General features: G+C 34.3%; 2 protein-coding genes across 5 annotated transcripts in view; one reads left to right on the top strand and one right to left on the bottom strand.

The window, feature by feature from the left end:
• Positions 1-3,536: 3,536 nt before the first annotated feature.
• On the bottom strand, positions 3,537-5,569 carry LOC107702025 (microtubule-associated proteins 1A/1B light chain 3C-like). 2 transcript variants are annotated; one of them, XM_016504205.1, is made up of 4 exons: positions 5,470-5,569; positions 5,316-5,371; positions 5,138-5,244; positions 3,537-4,011 (listed from the first exon to the last, which is right to left on the bottom strand). In XM_016504205.1, exons 1-4 carry the CDS (start codon positions 5,525-5,527, stop codon positions 3,834-3,836), a joined length of 399 nt encoding a protein of 132 aa, XP_016359691.1. In that variant the 5' UTR covers positions 5,528-5,569; the 3' UTR covers positions 3,537-3,833. The 2 variants fall into 2 exon arrangements, with proteins under 2 accessions (XP_016359691.1, XP_016359689.1); XM_016504203.1 differs by having other exon boundaries at positions 5,316-5,383; positions 5,470-5,560.
• A 2,597-nt stretch (positions 5,570-8,166) lies between these two features.
• LOC107702041 (striatin-like) overlaps positions 8,167-10,292 on the top strand; it is a 74,949-nt gene continuing 72,823 nt past the window's right edge. For all 3 annotated transcript variants that reach the window (XM_016504226.1, XM_016504225.1, XM_016504224.1), the window contains exon 1: positions 8,167-8,581. In XM_016504226.1, coding sequence (XP_016359712.1) covers positions 8,369-8,581 — 213 coding nt within the window. In that variant the 5' untranslated portion in view covers positions 8,167-8,368. The remainder of the gene's footprint in view (positions 8,582-10,292) is intronic.

Genomic DNA, 10,292 nt, shown 5'->3' with positions numbered 1-10,292 from the left:
ATTTTTTTAATATTTCTATTTACCTTCATTTTATTCCAGTTTTAGTTATTCTAGCACTTCATTATAACCATAAACTTACAGTATGTTCCTAGATTTGTGTTGCACGTTATCTTTGGAATGGAAATATGGCTGAAGACACGGAAAGAGGAACAGACAAAACGATTCAACTGAGTGAGTCATTTACGCTGGAACCGATTCAATTGATTCAAACTTGTGACTTCGATCATTGTTCGATCATGTGGGCCTACTTGTCTAGATCAACTTTGAATAAAGAAAAGAGAGGTTTAGAGCCAGATTTTTGTTTATTTTGTGACATTTAGCTAGCAAGACACACAAATTACGTTGTATTTGGATAAAAGCGTCTGCTAAATATTTCCAATATTCTCTTGTCGGACATCGCTTGTTATGGTTTTCAAGACTGTAGAATTTAGTAGAGATGCTATGACATGATCCTACCTACATCAGCCACTACTAAATTGTCCCTAACAATGATTTTGATCAAACAATTAAATGTCGGTTGTTGGCCGTTATGTCCCCACCAATGCCAAAATCACTCTTGATTAGAAATGACACTCAGAAAATGTTCTAAAGAGCTGATTTTATATTGATTTTATCTCTTGAAATTCCAGGAGTCTCACAGTAAATAGTGAAGTTCATTCTTGTGTTTCAGGTCCAGAGGTTCAGTGGATCTTAGTGAGGTCTGCAGAAGAACGACGGGCTTCATTAACTTTAGAGTCTGAATCTCAGAGCTGCTGTTAATTAGCATGCGGCATTAACCAGACAAACAACAGAGACAGAGTCTCTTCAAGACCTTCACATTTACTAGATTCAGTCAACAAACAAACATTTGCAACAAAATATCAAAATGGTGCTTTTAACAAGCAAGCGGCACAGTTGTTGTACAGAAAAGCATTAGCTGTAGAGTAGCAAACACTCTTCAGATGGAAAGGCATCACTCAGATGTAATCACTGCGTGAAGAACAGCCCCAGAGATGTGCTTCTGCTATCAGAGCATCGTACTAATCTACATCCTCCAGGCATCCGCAATAATCCACCATGAAATGAACAGCTAAATAATCCTCATTACCAAATTAAATTGACCCTTTCTGCTCGTACGAAGTGAATTCACTCCTAAATCTTTAAATATGCCCACAGGTGAAAGTCAGTTAGTGGAGAATGAAGCTCATCTCATCTCTGAACACAGGAGCCGATCGCAGCACTAGTGCGCCACCTGCAGGCTCATGCTTTAAGATAACAACTGGTGAAATACTGCAGAAGTCAATTTTATTATGGTTTTTACGATCTCAAAACTTGTCACACAGTGATCCTCACCAAATTTCAGCTTGGTAAAGCAGTAAATTTCACATCCAAAATGCACTAAAACTACCAAAACACTTTATATCAAGTCATTCAGTGACAACTCTCTATATGCTTCATGCAGGGTTCTTACACTTTTTCCAAAGTCAAATTCAAGCACTTTTGAGGTGCATTTTTAAGCATTTCCGCACTTATATGTGACCCTGGAGCACAAAAGCAGTCTTAAGTCGCTGGGGTATATTTGTAGCAATAGCCAGCAATACATTGTATGGGTCAAAATTATACATTTTTCTTTTATGCCAAAAATCATTAGGATATTAAGTAAAGATCATGTTCCATGAAGATATTTTGTAAATGTCCTACTGTAAATATATCAAAACTTAATTTTTGATTAGTAATATGCATTGCTAAGAACTTCATTTGGACAACTTTAAAGATGATTTTCTCAATATTTAGATTTTTTTGCTCCCTCAGATTCCAGATTTTCAAATATTGTCCTTTCCTAACAAACCATACATCAATGAAAAGCTTTTTTTTAATTCAGCTTTCAAATTTCTTGAGATTTGACCCTTGTTTTGGAAGATTTGACCCAAAAATGGACCCTTATGACTAGTTTTGTGGTCCAGGGTCACATATATATATACACTCACTCATTGTTGGGCATAACACATTGCAAGTAATGCGAGTTATGTAATCAGATACATTTTTCAAGTAACTAGTAAAGTAAGGTTACTTTTAAATTCAGATGAAAATATCTGAGTTATTTTTTAAAACAAGTAGCGCAAGTTCTCCCATTTACAGCTCTCCTATCCCCGTGTTGAGTCTTTGGTTGAGAGAAACTTTTGGTGTGAAAGGTCCTTTATAGATGCCAAAAAATATAACTTCTGGCAGTATAACTTTTTTGTTGTTACAAACAAATAAGCAAGCCCCAGCTCATGTGACAAAAATACAAAGGTGACATAATGCATTACTTTCCATAAAAAGCCACCAAGTAATGCAATAGTAATGCACTTTTTTTAGAGTGACAATATTGTAATGCATTACTTCAACACTGTATATACTGATATGCATACTTCTGCAGACTTTTGATATTTTAAAATATACTTTGATATATTACTAATTATACAATAGAATATAAAGTATTGTCATTACAGCCGATTACAACTCACAGTTTCAAGCACTTTATCCAAAATTCAAGCATTTTCAAGGTTTACAGCAGCAGTATGCTTACATTACAGTTACAAATTCCCAAGCTGGTAATGAAATTAAAAGACTAACGCCTGTGTAGGTGTTCAGATACATTACATTTTTTATAGTATTTAATGTTTTAGATTTGGGATATATTTGATCATTACTGTAGAAATTATTAGTAATTAGCCATCTTCAAGAATCGGCTGAAAACACGTCTCTTCCATCTTTATTTGACTCTCTAACTCTAGCACTCTCTAATCATTTTGTGCGGTTTTCTTTTCATTATACAATTAACAAAAGCAAAAAAAAAAGGCCTCGAACACTAGCTTGCTCTATTCTTTTTCTATTCAGTTTTTTTATATAATTAAAAAAAACTTGCTCGGTGTACTGTGTTAAGCTCAGACTTGTTACAGCACTTGCGTATCATTGCTCTTTTGTTGGTTTTGATTGCTTCTATTGTCCTCATTTGTAAGTCGCGTTGGATAAAAGCATGTTTAATGACTAAATGTAGAAATGTAGCAAATCTTCAGTTTGGTTCTGAACTGAAGTTCAGTTGTTTGGAAACAAGCAAGCAGGGATATAGTTTGGATGGAGGTTTGCATGTCTGACAGAGAAAAGATCTGATGTAATTTGATAGATGTAGCTAGTGAATGCATTTTGTGCCAAAGCAATGATAAATGATCCACAGTTTAGCTCACACGGATGCTGTTGTGCATCGATTATTTTTGACACTGAAGCAAGTATTGAGAAATGGGTCATAAAGTGTCATTAATACAGTGGGTTAATCACATAAGTAGGCTTCCAATCTTTAAGCATTCAGTTTTACACTTTGAAAAACACTTTTGCACCACCTACAATTGATGCAAAAAAAAAAAAAAAAACCCTGACAGTATTATAGAAGATGCATTTAAAAGTTCATTTTTCTTTAAAAGGCAATGAAATAGTTTATAAATAAACTTGCTTTGCTTCAACAGCAAATTAAAGACAAAACCTTGGAAAATCAAATAAGAAACCCAAATGCAACGGTGTGCAGCATCAAACAAACAATATCCTTTATTTTCTATCACCACATGATTAACCAATAAATGATTGACATTCAGTTTTATTAGTCGGGCATATTTTGAGGACGCTTCTGCAGCACATGAATGAACAGACGTCTCTCTCTAGTGACCGATGCACCAATTAAAGACATTTTATTACTCAATTAAAACATACATTAGAAAATAATAGTAAATCTAAAACGCTAACATTATATACAAAGACTTAAATATTTAATCACAGTTCAGTGAAGTAAATAAGACCTCTTACACCCCCCCCAAACGACGTCACCGGTTATTATTACAGTGTCCGAACATCTCCTGTGAGGCGTACGTCATGTAGAGGAAGCCGTCTTCATCTCTATGGTCTTTATAGAGCTGAGCCATGGTCAGAGACATGCTGGCGATGCCAGAGTTATTGATCAGCAGGTAGAAAGCTTGAGTGGGCATCAGGGTCATTCGATTCCTGAGAAACCAGATCAGACATGAGGAAAAGCCACAGCGTGAGAAAGCGCTTAAATCCAGCCAGGTGACCATCAGCTGACGCCTCGAGCACCTCGGCAGAGTCTCAGGGCTGTTCACCGGAGCTTACTACGAATACTAGTGCAGTACAAGAAATGCATGAAGTACACAGAACCAGTATTATATGCTACATCTACTAATTCTGCATGCATATATAGCGCAGATCTATAAAAAGAGTCACATCCAGAAATTATACGCACTAATATTATGACATTCTATGAATGTGAAATTATATTTAAAAAATGCGAATGATTAAAACATGTTCCACATTCATTGAATACAATAATTTTATTTTGTTATAATTTAATTGTATTCATATTTATTTTATGAACATGAAAATATTTAAGTTTCATTCATAAATTATATGCACTAATAATTTATGACATCCCATGAATATGAAATTATATTAAAATCTACACATGATTTTTATATATTAATTTTAACATGCATAGAATACAATAAAACTTATATTTGTGTTATAATTTAACTATTCATATTTATTTTTATGAATGTGAAAAGCTACACTACATGTATAGATTTTTTCATATTAAGTGTCACAATCATAGAACCTTAATACAATAAAAGTGTTTAATTTTATTATAATCACTAAATGTATAATTTAATAATGTAAAAACGAATGCATATAAAAACCTACAAATGTTATATTAAATTTTCACAGCCATAAAAACAATTCCACTTCCATTTAATCATTTTATGAATGAAACTTAAAATAAATAAAATATAAAATAATTAAATTTAAACCATTTACATTTTTAAATTGCATTTAATTTATGAATTAAACTAGTATGGTGTGTGTGTGTGTGTATGTATGTATGCATGTATGCATGTATGCATGTATGTATATACACACATATATTAAAAATACTGCACATATATTAGTGAAGTTTAACATTCATAAAGTGTCAAATTAATAATAATAAAAAAAATTTTTGTACAAAAATCAGTTTTACATTGTTTTACACCCCTTTAAGAAAATGAGCAATAACGTTACTTTAGACAGTCAGATGACAATTTATCTGAAGCCTCTTCACACAGATTAGAAGACAGACCTGATGATGGTCACGAACTGACTCATAGTGAGCTCCTGAGGCACGAGGAACTTGGTCTTATCCAGCGGCGGCAGGTACTTCTCTCTCCGATATCTCTCGATTATCACCTAAAATACACACTAATTAACGCACACAGCCGGTAAGAGATGAACTAAACTCAGAACCGGGCGTTTCTTACCGGGATTTTAGTCGGAAACTTGGTTCGGATTCCCGCCACCTCTTGTTTCCTCGTAGCTGATCGGTGATCAATATTACAAAAAAAAAGTAAAGACAACTTTTGCATTTCACAGCATGTCATCAGAGAGTCTCGTGAGCGATATAAAGACACATACCTAAACTCTTCCTCTGCTTGAAAGGTTTGGGATGCTGGGTTTTCTCCGGTGGAGGCATGCTGCGTCGCACCGCTGATCCGCGCGCGCTAATTACTCGTGAAGCTTGCACTAATTAAATACTGCGCCGGCCGTGACGTCACGCTGCGTACGCTGCTCACGTCACGATTTAATAATAATGACATCAACAGTTCAAAATAAAAAATAACACGAAGTGTTGATGTTTGCATGCGTAACGTTTTTTATTTTAATATTTAATGTGTTTTTGTCTACACATACTAACCGCTATAGATCATTAGTATGCAGATGCACATTCCTACAATGTCGCACTGAATGGATCTTTGTGTTGTTCAGGGTTTCACCTTCTTAGAAATAGACACATGGGTCTTTAAAACAGAGGTTTGTATTGTAGTGTTGTATAACAGTTCGTGCATGACGACCACTTAAGCAAATGAATCCATTATGACACAAGCATTTGCTTGACTATTTATTATGTTGATGCATGTATAACCTGCGTTCTTTTATTAATTACTGTACTGTTGTCATTTACATATTACTTATTTTTGTGGTAATAAAATTGTTTATTGTCAAAATGATTGATTTACATGTATTCATTTATCAAAATCGGTAATTTCGTTAGTCTTGAAGTAGTGTTTTACTTAGACAGCTGATGTGGTGTTTTTGCATGATTGTTAACAGCTAGTCAAAGAATAAACAATAACTCGGAATGAGAACGTTTGGACGAAAAAAAGGATAAAACGCATCCGAACTACAAGTCCCAGGATGCTCAGCGCACTCGCCTCTGATTGGCCGTTCACATTGCGAGTTGCTCGTTCTGTCCAATCAGAGCGTTTAGTGCTGGCAGCGATCTGTTGAACTGCTTGTGGGCGTAAAAATGAGCGGAAACCATCTTTGAGAACGATTCATTTGACCGAATAGGTTCGTTCGAACGAGTCGATTCTTTAAAGGCTTCATTGAGACCTTGATAAATGTTTTAATATTTTACGTTTAATATATTTAAGGTATTTAGTGGAAGTAATTTTATCCAAAGTTTATAATATATATTTTTTTTTTTTCAACTTACTATATATATTTTTCTTTTTTTTCTATTATTTTGTTTATTTATATCTAAATACATCTTATTTTTTGTTATCTGTGTGTTGTTGTTGTTGTTTTCTCTATGTACTGTGACAGTAAAACAAATTTCTTGTACGTGCAAACATACTTGGCTATAAAGCTCTTTCTGACTTCTGACAAAGTTATGTTTTTGATAAATACATTTCTTACCTGCTCAAAAATATTGCCGAATGTTGTTGTTTTTTCAACATTACACCTTACAGTTTTGCGTATTAACTGACAACACACAAGCAATAAACAACATTTTCTAATTCTTATATAAATATTATAGACAGTTTTTGAGAGACTACACTATGGAGGGCCAAATTACTCAAAATTAAATCATTAAATAAATGTTGAAATATATAAATAAATCGTTAAATAAAAATTAAATTAAATAAAAAAATTATTAAATAATTAAATACTTAAATACATAAATAAATGCATAAATAAATAAATATTTATTTATTAATTCATTCATTTACTGTATATATATATATATATATATATATATATATATTCATTCATTCATTTAATTATTTAATTATTTAATTCCTCCACATTTCATTTTCAGGGTTACGGTTGTCGGCACAATTTACAGTTCTCTTCAGCTGATTTACATCTCTTTTTTTTTTTTTTACAGCGAACTGTTGTCAGTTAGTTACTGTAATTTCTACAGGAAGTTTTTTACAGTGTAGATATGAATTTACAGTTTATTTAAATAAATATCAAAAATCTAAAAGGTGTGCATTATAACCGAGAACTACATGAACACTTCACAGTTGGTAGTGTTACTGTAAGTAATTTTCCTCAAATGCTATTGAAGTTAGAAAAGTGTATACCAATGTTGTATTTAACTTTAGAGACGGTCCCTAGATTTGCGAATATCGAATGCCGGGAAATGACATCTCTGGCCATTCCGTTGGGTCATGTGTAAAGTCACAGATACTGTACGGACAATACGGCTCAATTTTTCTATGTATCTTGCTCTGTTGAACGGCGATAAAGTGACTTTACTAGGCTATACTGGATTTACACCATGCATCTCCTGTCAGCGGGAAAGCCACGCCCCCAGCTATCACAAGACCCGAGCAGGTCCATGGTTGACACCCTCTCATTAGCATGTTGTGCAGAGGAAAAATAAATGTGGAACTACATTCAGAAATAAATGAGTGATCAAAGGAAAATAAATAGGATGAGTTAAGCATTTCCTTAAACATTTTCCATTTGCCCACCAATTTTATTTATTTGCCTACTTTCATCACGTTTAATTATTTATGTATTTATTTGTGTATTTATTTATTTATTTGTGTATTTATTTATTTATTGTTTTTGCAGGTTTCGTCCTCCATACACGTCATGAATGAATGTGGAGGAAATAAATGAATAAATAATAAATACATATTTATTTGTTTGTTTATTTATTTGTGCATTTATTTATGTATTTAATAATGTATTTAACGATTTATTTATATATTTCAACATTTATTTCATGATTTAATTTTTTTGTAATTTTGCCCTCCATAGTCCGAATCCATGTTAGGCTATTTGTCAGCTGTTTATTTCATTCCACATTCCACGCTGATCGGTTCGACTGGTTCAGTTCAGAGAATCGGCTCACAAGAACGATTCACTCGCGACTCGACCAGCGCTAGCGGAAACGTCATGAAGTGACAGCAGCAGCAGCGCGCCGTGAGTCGAGCGCTCGCCCCGTTCTCCGTTCTCCGTTCTCGGACGAAATACAGCGTCCGTTTGGTCGATCAGACCTCCGATTCCCGGCCTAGCCATGGACGAGCAGGCGGGCCCTGGTGTGTTCTTCAACAACAACAACAACTCGGTTCTTCCCGGCGGAGCGAAAGCGCTTCAACCGGGCGACGGCGACGGAGAAACGGCCCGCGCTCAGTACAGTATCCCGGGGATTTTACACTTTCTGCAGCACGAGTGGGCCCGGTTCGAGGTGGAACGGGCGCAATGGGAGGTGGAGCGGGCCGAACTGCAGGTAACGCGCCTCTTCCGACCGTTATTTTCTGAGGTGTTTTGAACGCTGTCCGCCAAAAGTCAGAATCAGACATTTCTGGGCTTGTTGTTCTCTCGCGCGCTGACGTCACCGCAGAGTTTCTCTCCTCAGTACTGTAACTCTATCCAGTTCATCACAAACACCGACATCTGCGACTCAAACCGACGGCGGGGGAGTCATATCTCGTGTTTTTGGTTTGGTAATACGAGCAGGCCGTGTGCTTGACATGTAGATGTGAGAATAGAAACAGAATTTAGAGTTCTGCTTGCACATTCTTTACATTCCTTAAATTCTAGAAATGTGCGTGTAGAATTATAAATTTACGTTTGTGTTGTCCTATATGCAAATAATAAAATGTATAAATGTATGTTGCATAAAGAAAATCAAGTCGGTTTGGAACACCGTGGGTGTGTGTGTGTGTTAGACTTGCACTCTATTCATTTACTAACTGCTTGTTTTCTTTAAAAAAAAATGTAACACTAGCATCTCTATTCTTTTTGTGTTCTATCTGTGGATAAAAGCATCTGCTAAATGACTAAATGTAAATAATTAAGAACAAAAAATATATATTTATTTTATATAGTGTAAATTTGCTGTTTAATTTGCTTTAAAAAATATGACTGTACAGAGTAATTTAACAGAATATAAAAAATAAGCGTAAATAAATATATATTTTGATATATTTATTTTATATATTATAATATCTTAATATATATAATATTTTATATATTTTTAAAAATATGTGGTGTCTGGCCTGAGTCATTGTCATGATTTAGCACAGTAATGACTAATAATCGTAGAGAATTGCAAACTCAAAATGAAAGCATCCAGACATTAATTGTCATGAAAATAATGTAATAATGCATTAAAAAAATGAATGGCCCTAAAGTAAATCCTAGCCTCTTATTTCCGACTGTGAAATGGAAATAAAATGTGACACAGACGTGGGTTTGGTATTTCTGGGTGCTACACTGTGACGTGTTTCTCGTTTGTGTCTGATTTCTCACGATGACGTCACAATAGGAGTCAAAGGCTGCAGCTCTGCGTGAAGCAGTCTGTCATCGTCCGTCTGCATTATCTGCTTCCAGACACGCAATCGTCACAAATATGAGGAAGTCCTTAAACACTGGACACTCCTCTGTGAGGCTACTAAGTTAGTGACTATCTAGTGTAGACTGTCTGGTTAACTGATATGGTCGCACTACTAGTATTGCTGTCTCTCTTGACTGTCTCTTTGCAGTGTTATTTTTTTGAATTTGTTTTTATTTTTTTATGTTCTTAGATGTCATTTTTATTTTATTTTTTAAATGTGTTGTATAGTTTTTATTCATTTTTATTTCAGTTTTAGCACATAAAGTTAAACTAAATGAAAATAAGAACTGTTGGCAACTAGCTAAAATAAAAAAAAGTTGAAGGTTTCATTAATATTTGTGTCCCTGCAGCACAAAAGCAGTGTTAAATCGCTGGGGTATATTTGTAGCAATAGCCAACAATACATTGTATGGGTCAAAATTATCCATTTTTCTTTTATGCCAAAAATCATTAGGATATTAAGTAAAGATCATGTTCCATGAAGATATTTTGTAAATCTCTTACCGTAAATATATCAAAACTTAATTTTTGATTAGTGATATGCATTGCTAAGAACTTCATTTGGACAACTTTAAAGATGATTTTCTCAATATTTAGATTT

This window comes from Sinocyclocheilus anshuiensis, unplaced genomic scaffold (assembly GCF_001515605.1).
Source record: "Sinocyclocheilus anshuiensis isolate Anshui unplaced genomic scaffold, SAMN03320099.WGS_v1.1 scaffold250, whole genome shotgun sequence".
Taxonomy (NCBI): domain Eukaryota; kingdom Metazoa; phylum Chordata; class Actinopteri; order Cypriniformes; family Cyprinidae; genus Sinocyclocheilus; species Sinocyclocheilus anshuiensis.
Note: the sequence above shows the minus strand (reverse complement) of the source record. Positions and strands in the feature narration are given on the sequence as shown.

What these genes read in the sequence shown, in the direction of transcription:
- LOC107702025 (XM_016504203.1), bottom strand. Translation starts at nt 5,527, where the DNA reads ATGCCTCCACCGGAGAAAACCCAGCATCCCAAACCTTTCAAGCAGAGG. An exon ending in CAAGCAGAGGAAGAGTTTAG is followed by an intron (nt 5,384 to 5,469) that starts GTATGTGTCTTT and finishes TTTGTAATATTG; the next exon opens with ATCACCGATCAGCTACGAGG. An exon ending in AGTTTCCGACTAAAATCCCG is followed by an intron (nt 5,245 to 5,315) that starts GTAAGAAACGCC and finishes TGTGTATTTTAG; the next exon opens with GTGATAATCGAGAGATATCG.